The sequence below is a fragment of the Theropithecus gelada genome, chromosome 14 (assembly GCF_003255815.1).
Source record: "Theropithecus gelada isolate Dixy chromosome 14, Tgel_1.0, whole genome shotgun sequence".
NCBI lineage: Eukaryota > Metazoa > Chordata > Mammalia > Primates > Cercopithecidae > Theropithecus > Theropithecus gelada.
In genome coordinates, this window is record NC_037682.1 from 85661176 (window position 1) to 85686194 (window position 25019).

Consider the following 25019-nt stretch of genomic DNA (forward strand, 5'->3'; position numbering starts at 1 on the left):
CAGTACCTCAGTTGAAAATGCCGAAATCACCGGTCTTCTGTGTCGCTGGCGCTGGGAGTTGAAGACTGGAGCTGCTCCTATTCGGCCATCTTGCTCCGCCCCCCCAGGCTGCCAAACCTAATTTCTTTTAAATGGAATGTGTGTTAGCTTTGCCTTTGTATGAGTTTGTTGTTAATAGATCAATAGTATTTTTGTTACCTAGATAATGGAAATAGAAGAGCAGAAGCAAAAGCAATTGGAATTACTTGAACAAATTGAACAGCAAAAATTAAGATTAGAAACTGACTGCTTCAGGGCTCAGCTGGAAGAAGAAAAAAGAAAAAAAACTCAACCGACTGGGGTAGGATGCAGAAAATCTCATCACTACATAAATCGTTTGGTGAGGGGGGCAAGAAAATATGAGCACTTGTAGCATTTAAGAAAAGTAAAATGGATGGTCAGGCGTGGTGGCTCATGCCTGTAATCTCAGCACTTTGGGAGGCCGAAACGGGCAGATCACTTCAGGTCAGGAGTTCGAGAGCAGCCTGGCCAGTGTGGTGAAACCCCATCTCTACTAAAAATACAAAAATTAGCTGGGCGTGGTGGCACGTGCCTGTAATCCCAGCTACTGCGGAGGCTGAGGCAGGAGAATCGCTTGAACCTGGGAGGTGGAGGTTGCAGAGCGAGACTCCATCTCAAATAATAATAATAATAAGAGTAAAATGCCTTTATAATTCTTATTTGGTCTTTTTTTAATATAATGTATGTATATATGAATAAATTTGCATCAGTTACGGCTTTCATCTTTCAGTTTCTATAGGATATTAATAGATATGAACATGGTTTGTAGGTAATGTGTACGTTGAGCTTTTGGACCTGCACTAAAGGAGAATGACAGATTAGTTCATTTCTTACTAATGGAAATGCCAGTCATTTTGTAAAAAATAAAGCTGTATAGAAGTTTACAATTATAGAACTGGATGTAAAAAATACCTCAATACTTATTTCTAAATTTGCTTTTTAATTAGTAACTTTGTCTTTTATTAGGTTGGCATTGCTCCAGCATCATGTGCTGTAATTTCTGATGAAGATAGTCATAGGCAGATGATTCGTAACTATCAACATCAGCTTTTACAACAAAACAGGTATTAGCTAGGTTATAATTTGTATGTGATCATATGTGGCTACATTTTTAGGATTTATTATTTCATTTATATGAAGATCTAATTTGGATTTCCTTAGAACTATGGCATTTAGAACTGCCGTTCTTAAAGGACAGTGTGAGTGTAATTTCTTTTCACCATGAGTATTGTCAATCCTAGATTGCTGTTTGTTAAATTTAATGTTATAGATATGGGGCTTTTTGGTTTTCATTAAAAAAGAATAATTGCTTTTGTTTTTGTTAGGTTACACAGGCAGTCTGTTGAAACAGCCAGGAAGCGATTACTTGAATATCAAACTATGTTAAAAGGAAGGTGCCCATCAATGTCAGCTCCATCACTGATAACTGATTCTGTCATATCGGTGCCGTCATGGAAATCTGAGAGACCAACTGCTATATCAGAGCATTGGGATCAAGGTCAGAGACTCAAGTTGAGTCCTGACAAATACCAACCCGTACAACCTGTACAGACCTCCAAATTAGAACAAGATCATTTTCAAGTAGCGAAACAAAATCACTTTCCACAAAGACAGGTGGAAACAGCAGAAACATCAGGAGCTTCAGATACTTTAACCAATCAGTCTTTAGAATCACAAGAACATCTAAGGCAATTCTCTCAGACTGAAACACAACAGAGAGACTATAAATTGGTCCCCGAAAATTCTGAGACACTTTCAAGGGCTTTGTCACATGACAGGCGGCTAATATCACAGGATGCTAGAAAAATATCTGAAACATTTAGGGCAACAACTTTTCAAAGTTTAGATTCCCAACAATTGTTCTCAGAGAATAGTGAAAATATATCTTCCCATCTAACTGAACCTTCTTCATTTGTACCACTGGTACCTCAGCATTCTTTTAGTTCTCTGCCTGTTAAAGTTGAATCAGGAAACGTTCAAGAACCCTTTTCAGCCATGAGCAAAAGTACAGTTTCCACAAGCCATTCTATAATCAATCAAATGTATGATAGGCCTTTACTACCCTCAGAGAATATCACAGTCCAGCAAGGTAATATGAAGGCCCTCCAAGAACAGTTAGACCTACAGAAGAAAGTTCTTCAGGCAAGACAGGAAGCTCAGGAACAGTTGCTTTTGTGCAAACAGAAAGAATTGGAACAGCAAACTGGCCTCTCGGTATTCCTTCCCTTGGTAACTCCAGATTTAACTGCTTTATTGCCTTCTGCCAAAGCAGATTTGGGGAGAATGAAGGAATCTTCACCAACCAAGAATAATACTGCAGTTTCCTCAGACCATCATGTGATCTCACAACTTCAGGATAGGCTTTTGAGTCTTTCACAGCCTATCCTATCACAGCAAAATAATTTTAAATTTCTCCAAGAGCAGTTGAGTATTCAGAAGGATAGCCTTCAGGCTAGGCGAGAAGCCCAGGAAGTATTGTGTGTACATAAACAGAGTGAATTAGATGGAAGAGTATGTTCTGAACAGGCTGAGCCCTCTTCTTTCCCATTTCAGGTAGCTCAGCATACATTTACTTCACTACCATCTACTGATACGAAATCTGGAAAAACACAGGAGCAATATTCATCTAAGAGCGATAAAGGACTTGTTTCATGCCAATCTGACATCCCCAAATCTCAGGATGGGTCTTTGAGTTTCCTACAGCAGTTCCTACCTCTACATGATAGTTTGAAGTTGCTCCAAGAACAGTTGACTAAACAGAGGGATACTCTTCAGGCTAGGCATGAGGCTCAGGTGGAATTACTTTTACATAGACAAAGAGATTTGGGGGACAGTAAGTCTGGGCCAGTGAGCTCTTCGTCCTCACCAGTGGTTGTTCAGCATTCAGTTGCTTCACAAGCTTCTGCTAAAGCTGAGCCTAGGAGAATTCAGGAGCTTTATTTATCTGAGAAGGAGAATGTAGTTCCCTCCAGTCATTTGATAATCCCAACATTTCAGGATAAGTCTCTTAGTTTTCCACAGCATAGCCTGCCACAGCAAGAAAATTTGACAATACTCCAAGAACAGTCACAAATACAAAGGGTAATACTTGGTGCTAAAGAAGGAACTCAGGAATTTGTACACACAGAAAGTGAATTGGAGAAAAGGATTTCTTCTGAACAGACTGGCACCTCTTCATCCCTCTCCCAGGTAGATGAATCTGAGAGATTCCAGGAATGTGTATCAATCAAGAGTGACACTACCATTCCCTTAAGCCATCCTAAAATCCCAAGATGTCAGGAAAGACTTTTGAGAGTTTCACAATGTATACTACCTCTACAAGATAATTTGGAGGAACACCAAGCATGGCTAGACACTGAGAAAGAAGCCTTTCATTTCAGCCAGAAAACCCAAGAAAACACAGCTTCTGAACAAAGTGGCTCGTCTTCATTCATACCCCAGTTGGTACAGCTTTCATTTACCTCGTTAGCTTCAGCTGAGTCTGGCACAATCCTGGAACCTCTTTTAACAGAGAGTGAAAGTAAAATTTTTTCAGGCCACCTTCAGATCCCACAATTGCAAGATAGACTTTTGAGGATATCGCAACTTATCCAGCCTCAACAAGATAATTTGAAGGCACTTCAAGAACAGCTAGCTACACAGAGAGAAGCCATCATTCTAGCTAGACAAGAAGCTCGGGAAGAATTACTTTTACATCAACAGAGTGAATGGGAAGGAAGAATATCTCCTGAGCAGGTTGACACCTCTTCCTTACCCCTGGTACCACAGCATTCATTCACCTCATTACCTCTTACTGAATCTGAAAGAAACCAAGAACCATGTTCAATTAACAGTGATAATATGGTATCCTCAGGTCCCTCAGAGATAACATTGCCTGATAGGCCGTTGGGCTTATCACATCTTGTTTTACCTCAACAAGATAATTCGATTGCACTCGAAGAACACTTGCATGCACAGACAGATTTCCTTCCTTCTATTGAGAAAACCCAGAAAGAACTGGTTTTGTCACAACCATGTAAATTTGAGGAAAAGGTATCTTCTGAGCATTTTATCCAGTCTCACCATGGTGATTTGCAGGCACTTCAACAGCAGTTGGATACACAGAAGAAAGCCATTCGCTCTATACATGAGGTCCAAGAAGAATTGCTTTTGCAAAGATTAAGTGAATTGGAGAAAAGAGTATCATCTGAACAAGTTAGCTCCTCTTCATTCTTATCCCAGGTAGTACTGCCTGTTGTTGACTCTGAAAGAACCCAGAAGTCTTTCCCAACCAAAAGTAATGATACTGTTCCCTCAAGTCATCCTGAGATCCCAAGATTACAGGATAGACTTTTGAGTTTATCACAGCCTATTCTGCCTCAGCAAGATAATTTGACAGCACAATTGGATGCACAAAGGGAAGTGGTGTATTCTTATGAGAAACCCCAGGAAGAACTGCCTTTAAACAAACAAAGAAAGTTGAACAAAAGTGAATCTGTTGAGCATACTATCCCCTCTTTGTTGCTACCCAAGGAAACAGAGCATTCGTTTATTCCACTACCTTTTGCAGAAGCTAAACCTAAAAGCACTTGTGAATTGTATTCATCCCAGAATGAACATGCAGCTCCCCCAAGTGGTCCTGTGATCCCAGGGTTTCAAGATAGACTTCTGAGTTTTTCACAGCCTGTCTTAGCTCAGCAAGATAACTTGGGACTTCAGAAGCAGTTGGATCTACAAAGAGAAGTTTTGCATTATAGCCAGAAAACCCAAGAAAAATTGCTTGTACAGAGACAAACAGCATTGCAGCAGCAGATACAGAAACATGAAGAGACTTTGAAGGATTTCTTTAAAGACAGTCAGGTATGTTTTAAACCTGAATAATAATGAAACAATAGAAGCTTAAACCCAAATCAGTTTTTAATACTAGTATTACAAGTTTTCTTTTTTGTGTGTGTGTGTGTTGAGACAGAGTCTCGCTTTGTCGCCCAGGCTGGAGTGCAGTGGCCGGATCTCAGCTCACTGCAAGCTCCGCCTCCCGGGTTCACGCCATTCTCCTGCCTCAGCCTCCCGAGTAGCTGGGACTACAGACGCCCGCCACCTCGCCCGGCTAGGTTTTTGTATTTTTTAGTAGAGACGGGGTTTCACCGTGTTAGCCAGGATGGTCTCGATCTCCTGACCTTGTGATCCGCCCGTCTCGGCCTCCCAAAGTGCTGGGATTACAGGCTTGAGCCACCGCGCCCGGCCCACAAGTTTTCAATTATTGAGAATAAGTAGTTTGACCTTAACTGTGCTTTGATTTTCCACCCTAAATGATATGGAAGTTAAAACAAAAATCAATCCACCCACATGGTATTTATGAGGTTAAGAGTTAACGTGAAGCCCAATTAATTTATTGTTTTAAATTTTCTTTTGTTTTTTCTTTTTCTTTTTTTTTTTTTTTTTTTTTTTTTTAAGACAAGGTCTTGTTCTCTTGTCCAGGCTGCGTGCATTGCACCATGTCGGCTCACTGCAACTCCCACCTCCTGGGTTTAAGTGGTTCTTGTGCCTCAGTCTCCCAAGTAGCTGGGATTACAGGCGTGCACCACCATACCTGGCTAAATTTTGTATTTGTTTTTTTAGTAGAGATGGGGTTTCACTATGTTGGCCAGGTTGGTCTGAAACCAACTTCAGCCTCCCAAAGTGCTGGGATTACAGGTGTGAGCCACCACACCTGGCCCAAAGTTCAGTTAATTTCACATGCAAACACACCACAAAACAATGTAGATTCTTATTTTGGAGTTTTGTTTTAATGCATTTTAAGCTTACTGTAAGATTAAAATTGTAAAAAATAACTGGTTAGCAGAATTTATCTTATGCAGCAACGGACATTGTGCTCTTTGTTGACATTTATATACAAATCAAAATCAATACCATCCTTTTTTCTCAAGTGACACTATTATGGCTTGTTGTAAAACTGGCAATGATTTTAGGCTGATGTAGAGCTGGACCTGCTGCTTATATCTGAATTGTTCATAAGACTTTGGCCCAGTGACTCATTCATAGTTGCCCTACTGGGGAGACAAGAGTATGTTCTAAATTTGAATGTATCCTTTTTATTTTAAAAGGCCAGTTCCACTGGGCATGGTGACTCAGGCCTATAATTCCAACACTTTGAGAGGCCATGGCAGGTGGTTCTCCCAAGCCCAAGGAGTTCAAGACCAGCCTGGGCAACATGGCAAAACCCTGTCTCTACAAAAAATACAAAAATTAGCCAGGCATGGTAGCATGTACCTCTAGTCCTAGCAACTCTAGAGGCTTACGTGGGAGGATGACTTGAGCCCAGGAGGTTGAGGCTGCAGTAAACCATATTATGCCACTGTACTCCAGCCTGGGTAATGAGGGAGACCCTATCTCAAAAAAATAAATAAATGAAAGGCTACTTCCTAAATTTATTATTTAGTCTAAATAGAATTCTACAAATCCTTTAATGTAGAAAAGAAGCTTAAGTTGGGTTCAGGAAGAGTTAACGTCTAGAGATTTACTGGTCATTTAAAGGAAAAGTAATGGCAAAAGAAAAGCAGAGGGAAATACTCAAATATAATCTCTTATGGAAAGATGCAGTGGAGGCTAAGTTTTTTTTGTTTTGTTTTGTTTTTTGTTTGTTTGTTTGTTTTTGAGATGGAGTCCTGCTCTGTGACCAGGCTGGAGTACAGTGGCGTCATCTTGACTCACTGCAACCTCTGACTCCCTGGTTCAAGCGATTCCTTTGCCTCAGCCTCCGGGGTAGCTGAGATTACAGGCATGTGCCACCAGGCCCAGCTAATTTTTGTATTTTTTATAGAGACGGTTTTGCCCTGTTGCCCAGGTTGGTCTCAATCTCCTGACATCATGATCTGCCCGCCTCGGCCTCCCAAACTGCTGGGATGACAGGCATGAGCCACTGCACCTGGCTGGAGACTAAGTTTTTAAGTCCAAGGCTGTGAATGGTTGTATTTTCTTTCTTTCTTTTTTTTTTTTTTGAGACGAAATCTTGCTCTGTTGTCCAGGCTGCAGGCTGGAGTGCAATGGCACTGCAACCTTTGCCTCCCAGTTTCAAGTGATTCTCCTACCTCAGCCTCCTAAGTAGCTGGGATTATGGGCACGCACCACTACGTCCAGCCAATTTTTGTATTTTTAGTAGAGATGGGGTTTTACCATGTTGGCCAGACTGGTCTTGAACTCCTGACTTCAGGTGACCTGCCCACCTTGGCTTCCCAAAGTGCTGGGATTACAGATGTGAGCCACAGTACCCGGCCAAATGGTTGTATTTTCAGTGGAAATCCTTTTGGCATTAGAAGCATATCTTATTTTTTATATATAGATAAAAATGTAAAGTGTGATTGATGGAACTGTTTATTTGGTTGACTTTCTAATTTAAGAAGGGAGATAAAAATCTAATGAATACTTCTTCACATGATCCCCCAACTTGTGTTTCCCCACCCTCATCTCCACTTTTTCAGATAAGTAAGCCCACAGTTGAAAATGATTTAAAAACCCAGAAGATGGGACAGCTCAGAGAGTGGTTTCCTAACACACAAGATCTAGCAGGAAATGATCAGGAAAACATTAGGCATGCAGATAGGAACAACTCTGATGATGATCATTTGGCTTCAGACGACACTAGTGCCAAGCAAAGTGGTAAGATAATTGTGTTTGATTGTAATTATTTCACTGATTATTCCTTGTTTTCGTCCCCTGTAGTTTGTTAGTTGAAAAAAAGTTAGAAGTATGTTAATAGATTTTGTATTGTACCCAACCTTGTCATTGACTTAATAGGTGAGCATCTGGAAAGAGATCTGGGGAGAAGATCCTCAAAACCACCTGTAGCAAAAGTCAAGTGTGGTTTGGACTTAAACCAGCATGAACTTAGTGCGATACAAGAAGTAGAGTCACCAGCAAGTGGCAGAACTTCTCTACTAGGTAAATAGATGGTTTGATAAAGTAAGATTTTTAAATAATTTGCCAGTTTTCTACTTTTTTTTGAGATGGAGTCTTGCTCTGTTGCCCAGGCTGGAATGCAATGGTGTGATCTCGGCTCACTGCAACCTCCACCTTCAGGGTTCAAGCAATTCTCCTGCCTCAGCCTCCCGAGTAGCTGGGATTACAGGTGCCCACCACCACACCCAGCTAATTTTTGTATTTTTAGTAGAGACAGGGTTTCACCATATTGGCGAGGCTGGTCTTGAACTCCTGACCTCAGATAATCTGCTCACCTCAGCCTTCCGAAGTGCTGGGATTACAGGCGTGAGCCACCACACCTGGTCTACATTTTTTCAGAGTGTAAAATGTTTTTTGTTAAACTTATAGCAGAAAAGGGAGATTGGGAAAAAAAAAAAAAAAGAAACCTAGACTGACTTTCATGAAAAGGAAAAAATGGTTTATGTAAACAGTATTTAAAATTTGGACTTAAGGAAATGTGGCATGGGTAATAACTATGACTATACAGTTTCTTTATCTTGTTTATGGGGAACCAACTTATTGTAGACAAAAATTTTTTGATTTTCTGTGTTCTGACACTCTTGTTCCCTCTGCTTCCTTTCATGTCTGCCTTCTAAATGTGTTTCTTTAGGATATACTCAGGTTGTTTTTTTTCTCTTTTCCTTTGTCACTTTCTACTTTCCTACCTTCACTGCTCTTTTCTTGTATTTTTATAGGATTATTATGCTTAAATCCTGGCTTTATGGTCAATTAGAACAGATCTATTTATTCACTGTACTACTTTCTACATGCAGGTGTCAGAAAAAAATATTAAAACACCCATCCCTGTAATTCTTAATAAATAGTCTTATGTGAATTTCATAATTATTTTTAGAATTCAGATTCACTAAATAATTTTCTCGATCAAATTTATCAAAATAAATTATTTTTTAAAGGGGAAAATTAGTTTTATCAATAGAAAGGTACTTAGAAGTTGTATCCTCATTAGTATAGTAGTTGAAAAAAAAAGCTGTAATGTTAATATTAGCTGTTTTGATCTTCAGCTATAAAATATTGTACCTGTGTTTCTGAGCGTTTGAAAGAATTAAGGGAGGTATGCCAGGTGCAGTGACTCACACCTGTAATGCCAGCACTTTGGGAGGCTAAGATGGGAGGATTGAGACCAACCTGGTATAACACAGTGAAACCCCATATGGTGGCGCTTGCCTGTAGTTCCAGCTACTTGGGAGGCTGAGGTGGGAGACTCACCTAAGCTCAGGGGGTTGAGACTGCAGTGGTTTCTTTTTAAGTCTAGGAATAAGTCTAAATAAGTCAAGATCCCTAGGTAGGTGAACTAAAATCCCTACCAAAACCCCCAGTAGGTGAACTACCGGGCCCTCATGATCTTTCTCTTCCTCCCAAGACTTAGGAAGTGTCATTTGTTTGGTAAACTTATTCAGATTTCCTTCTCATGAAGTCTTGTTCTCATCATAGCCTTTACCATACTTCTTAGGGTAATACTTGTATCATCATATTACATGCAAGTAATTTGAAAAGGGAAATAGCGCTCAAAGGTATAACATGAAACAGCAGTTCTTCCTGCCCCCTACACACCCTTTAATACCACTCACCAGAGGCAGTTACTTTTCAAGTCTTTTAAGTATTTCTTCTTGTATTTACTTCCATAGTTGCAGTGGGTTTAAGCAAAAATTAAGCTAAATTATCATTATGGTGATACATAGACCTTTTTCACTGCTGAGTTCATTAGTATATTATGTGATTATATTTTATTTTTCTAAACTTTTTTTCGTGTAGTAAATTGTCTTCTTTATTTAATTTGCTTAAAGTTTTTTTAGAGTGTCTGTCTTTCCACTTTCTACTACTTCAGTTAAATACTTCTCAGTATAATGTAGTTTGCACTATTTTCTCTTTGTGTGGAACACCTTTTAGTTGGAAGTTTTATGGGCCATGCTATGCATTCTTTTTTTTTTTTTTTTTTGAGACAGTCTCGCTCTGCCGCCCAGGCTAGAGTGCAGTGTCGTGATCTTGGCTCACTGCAAGCTCCGCCTCCCGGGTTCACGCCATTCTCCTGCCTCAGCCTCCCGAGTAGCTGGGACTACAGGCGCCCGCCACCTCGCCCGGCTAGTTTTTTTTGTATTTTTTAGTAGAGACGGGGTTTCACCGTGTCAGCCAGGATGGTCTCTATCTCCTGACCTTGTGATCCGCCCGTCTCGGCCTCCCAAAGTGCTGGGATTACAGGCTTGAGCCACCGCGCCAGGCTGCTATGCATTCTTAACAAGGGTGTTTTTCCCCCTACAGGGATAAAAATTGGTTCTTGGGGAGGTAAAAAAAACTTTACTATTTATATGTACAAAGCACAAATATGCATAAACAGATACGCAGTATATTTGTGGTTATTAAAACTGAATGGGGATAGAGGCAGTTTGAAAAGGAAAAGTCTAAAAAAGACTCCTTAAGGGATGATAAAAATAAGATTGAGAAATACTGATCTATATTGATCTTTCGATTTTTTCTTCTCTTCCTTGTAGTTCATTTCTTTTTCTTTGGGTTTTGTTTTCTGGGCAAATTTTCTTAATTTTGTCTTCTGACTTTTCTTTTGAACTTTTGATCAAATTGTAGTTTCTAAAAGGTTACTCTTTTTCTCTGATTATTTTCCTTTTTTATAGCATCCTGCTGTTGTTTCATGGATGCAGAATATCTACTTCAAATATTTATAGTGGATTTTTTGGTTTGGGGTTTTATATTTTTTGTTTGAGTTCTTTCATTTTTTGTTGTCTCTGTCGTATACTTTAGAGCCTTTCCTCTAATATCTTCATATTTGAATGGGATGCTAAAAGGCCAGTTGGAGGTTTTGTCAGGGTGAGGGGCCATATATGCTGTTGGACTTTATTGGAAAAAGTATGGCTTTGTAGAGAGGACGTTCACCTTAGTATCTGTCGTTCCATTCCTTGAGGGAAGTTTAGTTTATTCAAAGAAATACCTTCTAAGCTTGATATAAGCCTGGCTGTTGATATTATTGAGCCAGACCTAGGAGATCTGGATTGAGGATACAGACTTTGTTTTAATGCCCTCTGATTTCCTTATGGCATTCTGTCACCCCCTTCCACTCTTGCCTCCTTTCTGTGTCTGATCCCCTGGACCCCAGAGTGTATCAGATTCGGTTTCTCCGGAGAATAAACCTTTAGTTTCCTCTGGAGATGTTGTTGATGGACAGGGATCTCAGGAGAGGGATATAACTCTTCCAAGTACATAGTCTTAAATGTTCTGTTTTTAGTTTCCTGCTGCATATAGTCCTTTTGTAGTAGTGCCTAGCACCCTTAATTCCCCAGTTTTTGGGGGGATGCTTTATCAAAATATAACCTTCAAAGAAGTGCACAAATCATGTTTGTTTCAGTGGTTTATCACTGTAATAATCATACCCATGTAAACACCACCAGGTCAAGAAGTGGAACATTAGAGAACCCAGTAAACACTTCTCTTTTACCTTCCCAGTTATCATCCCCTCTCTTCTAAACCATATCTTGATTCTTATACCACAAATTAGTTGTGGTTATTTTTGAACTTTATATATAAATTGTGAATGCATGTTATAATGGCTGGTAAATTCTCCATGAATTTTCTTTGTGATTAGTCAATACTGGGGCATAATCTGATGTGGTGAGGTAGCAGCATCATTAAAAGCTTAGTAAAATTGAGTACAAATAATGTAAAAGCTTGACTGTGAAAGATAAGGAATTATTTTCTTGCTATGTACTTTAAGTCTTTAGGGGTTTAGATTTCTACCCATAATCTAAATTGGCACTTTAGTTCTAGCTATTAATAGTTCCAGAAACTGAAGTGGAAATTTTTTTTTCCCCCAGGTAAACCAGGTATTTATCAAGACAGAGACCCCCTGAGAGTCTCAATAAGCCGAGAACAAAGTTTCTTTGGGAGCCCATTGGCCTGTGATCCATTTAGTTGTCTTCAACAGGTTGGCCAAGAGAATGTCTGTGGTGATGACTATGATGAAGCAGGTGAGAAATAAATGGAAAGTAGAATTGTATGCACAAGGATACATGGACAAAAGATATTTATTATTTTGTTATTTGTAATGGTGAAAAATGGTAAATAACTTCAGTTACTGCTGTTAATGGAATCGTTACGATGCACCCTTACTATATTTTTCTATGCAGTCGTTAAATGAGTAATTTTGCTTTTAAATTGTTTTACTAAATACCAGTAAGAAGTTTATCAAGGTATGAGTTTTATACAATTGGCAGCATCCGTAAATTTTATCTTTAAGCTTATTTGTAACAATCCATATCTAATTAAGTACTGTTAAATATTTTAAAAAGTCTATCTGTGGGCATTCTAAATAAGCTCGTTTATGTTTATTTCTAAATATTTGGAAAATAAAGATAATTACAAGGAAAAATATTTAAATCACTTCATCCTAACACCCAAAGACAGCCAATGTTAATCTTCTCACTTCTGAATTTATATATATATAACAGGATATTTTATATATAATTTGTGTACTGATCCTACAAAGCATAATTGTAGTACTATTTTATTAGTTGTAAGGCATCTTTTAAGAAGTTACATTTTGGCCAGGCACAGTGGCTCACGCCTGTAATCCCAGCACTATGGGAGGCAAAGGCTGGCAGATCATGAGGTCAGGAGATTGAGACCATCCTGGCTAACACCATGAAACCCTGTCTGTACTAAAAATACAAAAAATGGGCAGGTGTGGTGGTGGGCACCTGTAGTCCCAGCTAGGCAGGAGAATGGTGTGAACCTGGGAGGTGGAGCTTGCAGTGAGCCGAGATCAAGCCACTGCACTCCAGCCTGGGCGACAGAGCGAGACTCCGTCTCAAAAAAAGAGAGAAGTTACATTTTATAGCCAGATTTATTTTTATTTTAGCTGTACATCTACTTAGATAATTGATATCTTACTTGTATCTATAGTTGAGTGGAATGAGAGATGAAGGAAAGGGATATTCTTTTGAGGGTTTATAAAAAAATTAACTTCAATATCTCCTCTTTAAATTGTGGATTAAAATAACTGTAAAGGATATAATTTTCAGTGAACTATAATTTTTGACATTTTAAAATAAAACAGATTATTTTTTAATTTTTAATTTTTGTGGTTACATAGTAGGTGTACCTATTTATGGGGTATATGGGATAGTTTGATAGTGGTATACAATGTATAATATTCACATCATGGTAAATGGGGTATCCATCACCTCAAGCATTTATACTTAATTACAAACAATTCAATTACAGTTTTAGTTATTGCAAAATGTACAATGAAATTATTCACTATAGTCACCCTGTTGTGCTAGCAAATACTAGATTTTATTCTATCTAACTGCTTATTTGTGCCCATTAACCATCCCCACTCCCCAAACGACCCCCAACTACACTTCCCAGCCTCCGATAACTCATTGTTCTACTCTCTATCTCCGTGAGTTCAATTGTCTTAATTTTGAGTTCCCACAAATAAGTGAAAACATATGAAGTTTGTCTTTCTGTGCCTGGCTTATTTCACTTAACATAATAACCTCCAGTTCCATCCATGTTATTGCAGATGACATGATCTTGTTCCTTCTTATGACTGAATTGTACTCCATTGTGGTGTGTGCCACATTTTCTTTATCCATTTGTTTGTTGATGGACACTTAGGTCACTTCCAAATCTTGGCTGCAGTTAACATGGGAGTGCAGATATCTCCTCAGTATACTGATTTCCTTTCTTTGGGTATATACCTAGCAGCAGGATTGCTGAATCATATGGTAGCAATATTTTTAGTTTTTCGAGGAACGTCCAAACTGCTCTTCATAGTGGTTGTACTAATTTACATTCCCACCAACGGTGTTCCCTTCTCACCACATCTTTGCAAAACATTCATTATTACCTGTCTCAGATAAAAGCCATTTTAACTGGACTGGGAGGATATCTCAAAGTAGTTTTGATTTGCATTTCTCTAGTGATCATTGGTGTTGATTGAGCACCTTTTCATATGCCTGTTTGCCATTTTCTTCTTCTGAGAAATGTCCGTTCGGATTTTCTGCCCATTTTTTAATCAGATAATTAGATTTTTTCCTACAGAGTTGTTTGAGCTCCTTATATATTCTGGTTATGAATCCCTTGCCAGATGGATGGGTAATTACAAACATTTTCTCCCATCCTATTGGTTGTCTCTTCACTTGGTTGATTGTTTCCTTTGCTGTGCAAAAGCTTTTTAATTTGATGTGATTCCGTTTGTCCATTTTTGCTTTCATTTCCTGTGCTTGTGGGGTGGGTATTGCTCAAGAAATCCTTTGCCCAGACCAGTGACCTGGAGGGTTTCCCCAATGTTTTATTTTAGTAGTTTCAAGTTTGAGATCTTAAATTTAAATCTTAAATCCATTTTGGTTTGATTTTTGTATATGGTGAGAGACAGGGGTCTAGTTTTATTCTTCTGTATATGGATATCCGGTTTTCCCAGCACCATTTACTGAAGAGACTCTCTGTTCCTCCATGTATGTTCTTGGCACCTTTCTCAAAACTGAGTACACAGTAAATGTATGAAATTGTTCCTGGGTTCTCTATTCTGTTCCATTGATCTGTGTGTGTCTATTTTTATGCTAGTACCATCCTTTTTTGATTACTGTAACTCTGTAGTATAATTTGAAGTTAGGTAGATTCCTCCAGTTTTGTTCTTTTTGCTCAGGATAGCTTTGGCTATTCTGAGTCTTTTGTGGTTGCATATAAATTTTAAGATTTTTTTTCTATTTCTATGAAGAATGTCATTGGTATTTTGATAGGGCTTGCATTGAATCTGCAGATTGTTTTGGATAGTATGGACATTTTAATAATGTTGGGATTCTTCCAATCCAGGAACATGGAATATCTTTCCATTTTTTGTGTGTCCTCTTTAATTTCTTCCATCAATCTTTTACAATTTTCGTTGTAGAAATCTTTCACTTCTTTTGTTAATTCCTAGGTATTTAATTTTCTTTGTAGCTGTAGTAAATGGGATTACTTTCTTGATTTCTTTTTCAGGTGATGTGCTTTTGGCATATAAAAATGCTGTGGTGAAAGTGGGCATCCTTGTGTTTCAGATCTTAGAGGAAAGGCTTTCAGGTTTTTCCCTATTTGGTATGATACTAGCTGTGGGTCTGTCATATATGGCTTTTATTGTGGTATATTCCTTCTGTACCCAGTTTTTTAAGGTTTTTATCATGAAGGAATGTTGAATTTTATCAGATGCTTTTCTAGCATCCATTGAAATGATCATGTGGTTTTTGTCCTTCATTCTGTTGATAGGATATATCACATTGTTTGTTTTGCATACATTGAACCATCCTCGCATCCCCGGGATAAATTCCACTAGGTCGTAATGAATGACTGTTTTAATGTGTTGTTGAATTTGATTGCTAGTATTTTATTGAGGATTTTTGCATCAGTATGCATCAGAGATATTGACTTGTAAATTTTATTTTATTGCGTCTTTGTCTGGTTTTGGGATTAGGGAAATACTGGCCTTGCGGAATGAGTTTGGCAGTATTTCTTCCTCTTCTGTTTTTCAGAATAGTTTGAGTGGGATTGGTATTAGTTTGTCTTTAAGTGTTCAGTAAAATTCAGTGGTGAAGTGATAGTGTCCTGAGCTTTTCTTTGCTGGGAGACTTTTTATTTCAGCTTTGATCTCATTACTCGTTCTTGGTCTACTCAGGTTTTGGATTTCTTCATGGTTCAACCTTGGTAGGTTGTATGTGTCTAGGAATTTATTCATTTCTTCTAGTTTTCCAATTTTGGCATATAGTTGCTAATAGTAGTCTCTAATGATCCTTTAAATTTCTGCGGTACCTGTTATAATGTCTCCTTTTTCATTTCTGATTTTATTTATTTGGGTCTTCTCCTTTTTTTAATAATTAGTCTGGCTAAAGATTTGTCAATTTTTAAAATCTTTTCATAAAACCAATTTTTGATTTCTTGATCTTTTGCATTATTTTATTCATTTCCCTTTCATTTATTTCTCCTCTGATCTTTATTGTTTCTTTTCTTCCACCAACCTTAGGTTTGATTTACTCTTGCTTTTCTAGTTTTTTAAGATGCATTTTTAGGTTGTTCATTTGAAATTTTTCTTCTTGTTTTATGTAGATACTTATAGCTATAAATTTCCCTCTTAGTACTGCTTTTACTGTATTTCATAAGTTTGGGTAGGTTGTGTCTCCATTATCATTTGTTTCAAGAAATTTTCAGTTTCTTTGTTAGTCTCTTCATTGACCCACTGGTCATTCAGGAGCCTACTGGTTTAATTTCCATGTGTTTGTATAGTTTTTATCTTGTTACTGGTTTCTAGTTTTATTCCACTGTGGTCAGAAAAGATAAGTGTTATTATTTCAGTTTTGTTTTTGTTTTTGTTTTTGTTTTGAGACAGAGTCTAGCTCTGTCATCCAGGCTGGAGTGCAGTGGCACGATCTTGTCCCACTGCAGCCTCAACCTCCCGGGCTAAGGCAATTCTTCTGCCTCTGCCTCCCGAATAACTGGGACTGCAGGCATGTGCCACCATGCTTAGCTAATTTTTGTATTTTTAGTATAGATGGAGTTTCAACCATATTGGCCAGGCTGGTCTCAAACTCGTGACCGCCCAGGAACAAGTGATCCGTCCACCTCAGCCTCCCAAAGTGCTGGGATTACAGGCGTAAGTCACCACCCCTGGTCTATTTGAGTTTGTTTGTTTGTTTGTTTGTTTGTTTTGAATGTTTTAAGCCTTGTTTTGTGGCCTAACATGTGGTCTATCTCTGACAATGATACATGTGCTGAGGAGAAGACTATGTATTCTGTAGCCATTGGATGAAATGTTCTGTAAATATCTATTAGGTCCATTTGGTCTATGGTGAAGATTAAGCCCAATGTTTCTTTGTTGATTTTCTGTCTGGAAGATCTGTCCAATGCTGAAAGTGGGATGTTGAGATCTCTAGCTATTATTTTACTGGGGTCTAGCTATCTCTTTAGCTGTAATAATATTTGCCTTATATATCTGGATGCTCCAGTGTTGGGTGCATATATATTTATAATTGTTATATCCTCTTGCTGAACTAACCCCTTTTCATTATATAATGATCTGCTTTTTCTCTTTCTATAGTTTTTGTCTTGAAGTCTTTTTTTTTTTTTTTCTTTCTCTGTCACCGAGGCTGGAGTATGGAGTACAGTGGTAGGATCTTGGCTCACTACAACCTCCGCCTCCTGGGTTCAAGCGATTCTCCTGCTTCAGCCTCCCAAGTAGCTTGGATTACAGGCATGTGTCACCACATCTGGCTAATTTTTGTATTTTTAGTAGAGATAGGGTTTCGCCATATTGGCCAGTCTGGTCTCGAACTCCTGACCTCAGGTGATCTGCCCACCTGGACCTCCCAAACTGCTGGGATTACAGGCATAAGCCACCACACCTGGCCAAAGTCTATTTTTTCTGATGTAAGTATTGCTACTCCTGCTGTTTTTTGGTTTCCATTTGCCTCTTTTTCCATGTTTTTGTTTTCAGTCTGTGTTTCTTTATAGGTGAAGTGTATTTCTTATAGGTAACAGATCATTGGATCATTGGATCTTGTTTTTTTTTTTGCCATTCAGCCACAGTATGTCTTTTGCTTGGAGAGTTTAGTCCATTTACATTGAATGTTATTATTGATAAGTAATGATTTACTTTTGTCACTTTGTTATTTGTTTTCTGGTTATTTTGTGGTCTTCTCTTCCTACTTTTCTTTCTTCTGTTTTGTTGTTGTTGTTATTGTTGTTTTAGTGAAGGTGATTTTCTCTGGTGGTATGTTTTGATTTCTTGCCTTTTGTTTTTTGTGTATCTGTTGTATGTTTTTGAGGTTACCCTGAAGCTTGCAGATAATATCTTATAACCCATTATTTAAAACTGATGACAACTTAACAATGACTGCATAAACAAGCAAAGAGAAAACTAATAAAAACCCTGTACTTCAACTTTCTGTCCCTGCTTTTTAACTTTCTGTTGTTTCTATTTATGTCTTATTGTACTGTCTATATCTTGAAAAGTTGTACTTATTATTTTTTATCTGTTCATCTTTTTGTCTTTCTGTTTAAGTATGATTAGTTTACACAAAACAATTACAGTTTTATAATATTCTGTGTATTTCTGTGTACTATTACCAATGATTTTTGTACCTTCAGATCATTCTTTATTGCTTACTAATGTTTTCTTTACTATTGAAGAACCCCCTTGATTATCCCTTGTAGGACAGGTCTGGTTTTGATGAAATCCCTCAGCTTTTATTTGTCTAGGAAAGTCTTTGTTTCACCTTTACTTTTGACGGATATTTTTGCCAGATATACTATTCTAGGGTAAAAGTTTTTTTCCTTCTGCACTTTTAATGTGTCATGCCGCTCTCTCCTGGCCTGTAAGGTTTCCACTGAAAAGTCTGCTGCCAGATATTGGAGCTCCATTGTATATTATTTGTTTATTTTTCTCTTGCTGCTTTTAGGATTCTTTCTTTATCCTTCACCTTTGGGAATTTGATTATTCAATGCCTTGAGGTAGTCTTCCTTGGGTTAAATCTGCTTGGTGTTCTCTATTCCTCTTGTACTTGAATACTGATATTTTCCACTAGGTTTGGGAAGTTCTCTATTATTATCCCTTTGAACATACTTTCTCTCCCTGTCTCTCTACCTTTTCTTTAAGGCCAATAACTTGTAGATTTACCCTTTTAAAGCTATTTTCTAGATCTTGTAGGCGTGCTTCATTCTTTTTAATTCTCTTATCTTTTGTCTCCTCTGTGCGTTTTCAAATAACCTGTCTTCAAGTTCGGTAATTCATTCTTGTGCTTGATCAGTTCTACTATTAAGAGACTGATCCATTCTTCAGTATGTCCATTGCATTTTTCAGCTCCAGAATTTCTGCTTGATTCTTTTTAACTGTTTCACTGTCTTCATTTTATTTATCTGATAAGATTCTGAATTCCTTCTCTGTGTTATCTTGAGTTTCTTTGTTTCCTCAAAACAGCTATCTTTGAATTCTCTGTCTGAAATGTCACATATCTGTGTCTCTGGGATTGGCCCCTTGTCCCTTATTTAGTTTGGCGAGGTCATGTTTTCCTGTATGGTCTTAATGCTTGTAGATGTTCATTTGTACCAGGGCATTAAAAAGTTAGGTATTTTTTTCTTTTTCTTTTTTTTTTTTTTTTTTTTTGAGACGGAGTCTTGTTCTGTCACCAGGCTGAAATGCAGTGGCACGATCTCAGCTCACTGCAACTTCTGCCTCCCAGGTTGAGGCAATTCTCCTGCCTCAGCCACCCAAGTAGCTGGGACTACAGGCACGTGCCACCAAGCCCAGATAATTTTTGTATTTTTAATAGAGACGGGGTTTCACCATGTTGGCCAGGATGGTCTCAATCTCTTGACCTCATGTTCCACCCGCCTCAGCCTCCCAAAGTGCTAGAATTACCGGCGTGAGCCACCATGCCCTGCCAAGAGTTAGGTATTTCTTATAGTCTTTGCAGTCTGGGCTTGCTTGTACACATCCATCTTGGTACAGTTTTCTGAGTATTCAAAGGGGCTTCGGTGTTGTGATCTAAGTTTTTGGTCCCTGCAGCCATGTCTTCATTAGGGGATACCACAAGCTCAGTAACACTGTAGTTCTTGCAGACTCATAGAGGTACTGCCCTGGTGGTCTTGGATAAGATCCAGAAGAATTCTCTGGACTACCCAGCAGAGACTTATTCTTTACCTTCCTGTCTCCCAAACAAATAGTGTCTCTCTTGCCAAGGCCCACTGCAACCACTACCTGCCTACCATCAAGGCCTTCATTCAAGGCCCTAGGGCTCTGCAGTCAGCAGGTGGTGAAGCCAGCTCGTCTTACATCCTTCCCTTCAGGGCAGCAAGTGGCCCTGGGCAAATCCAGAGGTGTTGTCTGGGAGCCAGTACCTGGAATCAGAATCTTTAGAACTCTATCGGGTACTCTACTGTGGCTAAGCAGGCACCAAAACCAAAAGTCCTTTCCACTGTTCCCTTCCCTTCCCTAGGCAAAGGAGTCTCCCCTTGTCCACCACCACCACAGGCCTATGGAGAGTACTGTCATGGTACTACTGATAATCACTTAAGGCCCAGTGGCTCTTCAGTTAGCTTGTTGTGAATGCTGCCAGGCATGGGACTCTTCAGGGCAGTGGGCTTCCTCCTCTCTGACCCAGGGTAGGTTCAGTATTGGGGGAAACCAGGCCCCGATATTTCACATAGGTTCTTTTCTATTTCCCTAAGTGTTGGCTGGTCTGAGAAATAAAGGGAGACAGTACAAAAGAGAGAAATTTTAAAGCTGGGTATCCGGGGGAGACATCATATGTTGGCAGGTTCCGTGATGCCCCCTGAGCCGTAAAACCAGCAAGTTCTTATTAGCAATTTTCAAAAGGGAGGGAGTGCACGAATAGGGTGTGGGTCACAGAGATCACATGCTTCAAGGGCAACAAAAGATCACAAGGCAGCAGGTCAGGGAGAAACTAGAATCACTAATGAACTTCCATGTCCTGCTGTGCATGCATTGTCAGGGTTCAAGAGCAGAGAACCGGTCTGATGAGACTTCGCCAGACTGGAATTTCCTAATCCTAGCAAGCCTGGGGGCGCCGCAGGAGACTAGGATGTGCTTCATCCCTATCTACAACTGCATAAAGGCAGACACTCCCAGGGCAGCCATTTTAGAGGCCCCACCCTGGGAATGCAGTCTTTTCCTGTGGCTGTTTATTATTAATATTCCTTATTGGGGAAAGAATTCAGCAACATTTCTCTTACCCGTTTTTGGTAATAATGTAGCAGGATGAGCCGCAGACAAAACCTCTCAGACACCGAGTTGTAGAAGGAAGGGCTTTATTCAGCTGGGACCGTCGGCAAGCTACCATTTTAAAATCTGAGCTCCCCGAGTGCACAATTTCTGTCCCTTTTAAGGTCTCACAATACTAAAGATTTTACATGAAAGGGTCGTAATTGATTGAGCAATCTAAGGGATATGTGACAGGGGTTTTATGCACTGGTGGTCAGAGTGAAACAGAACAGAACAGGGAGTTTCACAATATTCTTCTATACAACGTAGTTGATTTTTAACTACTAGGTTTAGGCCAGGCAGGCCCCGGCCTGGTTTCGAGCCTGGCGCCAGGCTGCCTGTCTGGTTTCACTTTCTTGGTTTTTTTCTTAAAACAGGTACTGAGTATAAAACAATATAAAACAATAAGAGAGGGTCTCTCTCTTCCCTCAGTAAGAGAAATATGGCTCTGTCCTGCCTGGCCCACAGGCAGCCAGACTTTAAGGTTATCTCCCTTGTTCCCTGAAAATCGCTGTTATCCAGTTCTTAAGGTGCCCAAATTTCATATTGTTTAAACACAACATGCTGTACAAACAATTTGTGCAGTTAGCACAATCATCACAGGGTCCTGAGGCAACATACATCCTCAGCTTATGAAGATGTCGGGATTAAGAGATTAAAGACAGGCATAGGAGATCACAAGAGTATTGATTGGGGAAGTGATAAATGTCCATGAAATCTTCACAGTTTATGTTCAGAGATTGCAGTAAAGACAGGCGTAAGAAATTATAAAAGTATTAATTTGGAGAACTAATAAATGTCCATGAAATCTTCACAATTTATGTGGTTCTGCCGCTGCTTCAGCCGGTCCCTCCGTTCGAGGTCCCTGACTTCTCGCAACAGAGATGGCATCTAAGAGCCAAGGCCTGGAATCGGGGACCTCAAGATCCCACTTGGTGCTACTCCCCACTGTGGCCAAGCTGGTACCTAAACTGCAAGGCAAAGTCCCCTTTATTCTTCCCTCTGCTTTTCTCAAACAGGAGTCTCTTATAGCCATCACAGCTATGAATATGCTGGGTCACACATGAAGCCAGCATGTCTCAGAGTCTCACCTAAGGCCCATGGCATATACTACCTGGCTTCCACTGCTAGGACCCAAGGGCTTTTTAGTCAGCAGGTGATGAGTCCTGCCAGGACTGGATCCTTCCTTTCAAGGCAGCAGATTCTCTTCTAGCCCAGGATGTGTCTATAAATGTCATCCAACAGCTAGGTCCTAGTATGGGGACCTCATAAATCCACCCAGTGTCTTATTCTTCTGTGACTGAGTGGGTATTCAGTTTGCAAAACAAAGTCCTCTTTATTCTTCCCCCTTCCCTCCTCAAGCCAAAGGAAGGGGTCTCTTTTGAAGCTGTGAGCTGTGCTGCCTGGGATTTGGGGAGGGGTGGCACAAGCACTCCCTTCGCCACCCTAGCTGGTTTTCAGTAGGTCGTGTGACCCCTCCAAGTCTACAGGCTCTGAGCTCAGCACAGCACTAGGACTTGCCTAGGAGTTGCAGTCTTTGTGGCCTAAACAGCCTTTCAAGTTTATTTAGGACTCCAGGGCACTAAATTTAGCCCGCAGTGACAAGACTTGCCAAAACTCAACTTCCAACTGCTAGAGTGGGTACTTCCCCTCTGGCTAGGGCTGGTCTAAATGCTCCCTCCATGGGCATTTGCTGAGTTCTGCCTGGTGCTGGCCACACTGAGTTCCAATGCAAAGTCCCAGAATGGCTGGGCTCTCCTTCCCCAAAGCATGCAGATTCTCTTTCTGCACCATGTGGCCACTGTCTGGAGATGAGGGAAGGGTGGTGTTGGCATTTCAAGACTGTCTTTGCTGTCCTCTTCAGTGCCTCTGTCAGTGATATGAAGTGAAAACCAAGCACTGTGATTGCTCACCTGATTTTTGGTTCATATGAAGGTACTTTTTTATATAGTTGCTGTTGCGGAATCAGGAGGACCAGAGAGAGTGTATACAGGAGGATGTATACAGTACTTGGGGTGTATACAGGAGGACAAGAGAGAGTGTATACAGAAGGATGTATACAGTACTTGGGGTGTATACAGGAGGATGTCTTTATTATTGAGTGCACTCAGACCCAGCAGACTCAATGTCCAAAGACTGGGTGCAGAACAAAGACAATACTTGGCTTTTATACACACTTCACAAAAGAGGGTGGGCTAGCTCGAAGCAAGCTTACAGCAGCGTGAAAGCAGGGATACAGAGGCAGGACAAAGACAGTTAATCAAATTGTAACAGGTTCATAAACCGTTGCTATGCAGCCCGGATGTCCATTATCTAGTTTTGCTCTGAAGAGCCTTGCACTGGTTTATCTCATAACCTTCACTATGGTGCCCAGACAGCTGTAGTTCAGACCTGCTTAGGCTTCTCATGACCTTCGTTGTAATTCTTAGATAAAACAGAATACTTGGCCGGGCACGGTGACTCACGCCTGTAATTCCAGCACTTTGGGAGTCTGAGGCCAGCAGATTACAAGGTCAGGAGATCGAGACCATCCTAGCTAACATGGTGAAACTCCGTCTCTACTAAAAATACAAAAAAATTAGCCGGGCGTGGTGGCGGGCACCTGTAGTCCCAGCTACTCGGGAGGCTGAGGCAGGAGAATGGTGTGAACCCAGGTGGCAGAGCTTGCAGTGAGCTGAGATCGCGCCACTGCACTCCGGCCTGGGCGACAGAGCAAGACTCCGTCTCAAAAAAAAAAAACAGAATACTTGAAGTTATTAGTTACAGAGAACAAGAATCTATAAACTCATACTATAAAACAAAGGAAAACTTGTTTTTCTTCTCCTTATGTTGAGGGAGTGCTGGGAGGGAGAGTCTCCAGAGCACATTAGATAATATTATTAAGACTTTTCCTGGGTCTGGGCTGTGCCTGTTGCTGCCTCTGGGACAAGTCAGCCTAATACAGGAAAGCTTATTTCTCTTTCTTTTAAATTTTATTTTTCTTTAATTTCCCACCTCAGTTGCCAACTTTGAAGTTACTGTGATGAGGACAGTTGGTGGAAGCTTCTATTCATCTCTCTAGCTCTACCCCCACCCCGCCCCCGCATTACTCTTTTTTATTTACACAATGGATATTTGCATTTTCTTTTTATTCTACTCGTTGATATCCTCTAGCTAAAGACTACGAGGAACACAACTATAGTTGAACAAAGCTGAGTGGCTGACCTGTTGCAGTGAGGGGGAATGCATACCCTGGGCAACCACGAGGCATCTCAGTAAATGGATATTTAGAAAGGACTTACAGGATTTGCGCTTGTTTTAGGGGATTGGGAGAAGGATTCGAGGAAACAGGGCTTTTTGATTATTAGTATTGGATGTTGTCAGGAAGCAGGAGTAATTCTGTTTCGGTACCTGAAAAGTTCTTATCTAGGAGGTGGTATGAATGGAAGTGAAGCTAAAGTTGTAACTGGTAAAACAGCAGCAGTCACTCCTATTAGCCAGGATGAGGGAATGCTTGGCCATTCTTGTGGTTTAGACAGTATTCATGGTTTTGTCTGTGTTCAGATGTGGTTACAAAGGGTCTCATTTTTTTTTTTCTTTATCATGGTCACAGAGTGGCTCTTTCTGAGATTGGCATTCCATGGAATTGTTGATGTTTAACAGAACACCAGGGCCTACCTGATAGTGTCTGGTCAGCTCCTGGATACCAGGGACACCTTTTCTCTTTCTCAGAATCATTCCCAGATTCAGATTGTTTCAATTTTATTTTATTTTATTTTAAGACAGGGTCTTGCTCTGTCACCTAGGCTAGAGTGCAGTGGCACAACCACAGCTCATTGCTGCCTTGACCTCCCAGGCTAAATTGATCCTCCCACCTCAGCCTCCAGAGTAGCTAGGACTACAGGCATGCACCACCCCAACGGCTAATTTTTTAATTTTTTGTAGAGACAGGGTCTCACTGTGCTGTCCAGACTGGTCTTGAACTCCTCCTAGGCTTGAGCAGTCCTCTCACCTTGGCGTCCCAAAGTGTTGGGATCATAGGCGTGAGCCACCATGCCTGGCCCAGATTGTTTCCATTTTAGAAAGGTCTGTCTTATTACTACTGTTCCATTGTTTCCACCCCACACCTTGATTTAATAGATTTTTTAAGATGGAGCCACTAACTGCAAGCTTTGTACTATCTGCCTTTGTAGGAAAACAGGAAATGGTGCTTTCCTTCATGGCATGAAAAGATAACAGTAAGGTGTTA

At 40.0% G+C, this 25019-nt stretch overlaps 1 protein-coding gene across 1 annotated transcript in view; it reads left to right on the top strand.

Moving 5' to 3' along the window:
* The window catches only part of CEP295 (centrosomal protein 295), a 77523-nt gene that overhangs the window by 40926 nt on the left and 11578 nt on the right, over positions 1–25019 (top strand). Inside the window, exons 13-18 of the mRNA XM_025356396.1 lie at positions 203–340; positions 1027–1124; positions 1386–4899; positions 7518–7695; positions 7834–7977; positions 11856–12008. Coding sequence (XP_025212181.1) covers positions 203–340; positions 1027–1124; positions 1386–4899; positions 7518–7695; positions 7834–7977; positions 11856–12008 — 4225 coding nt within the window. The remainder of the gene's footprint in view (positions 1–202; positions 341–1026; positions 1125–1385; positions 4900–7517; positions 7696–7833; positions 7978–11855; positions 12009–25019) is intronic.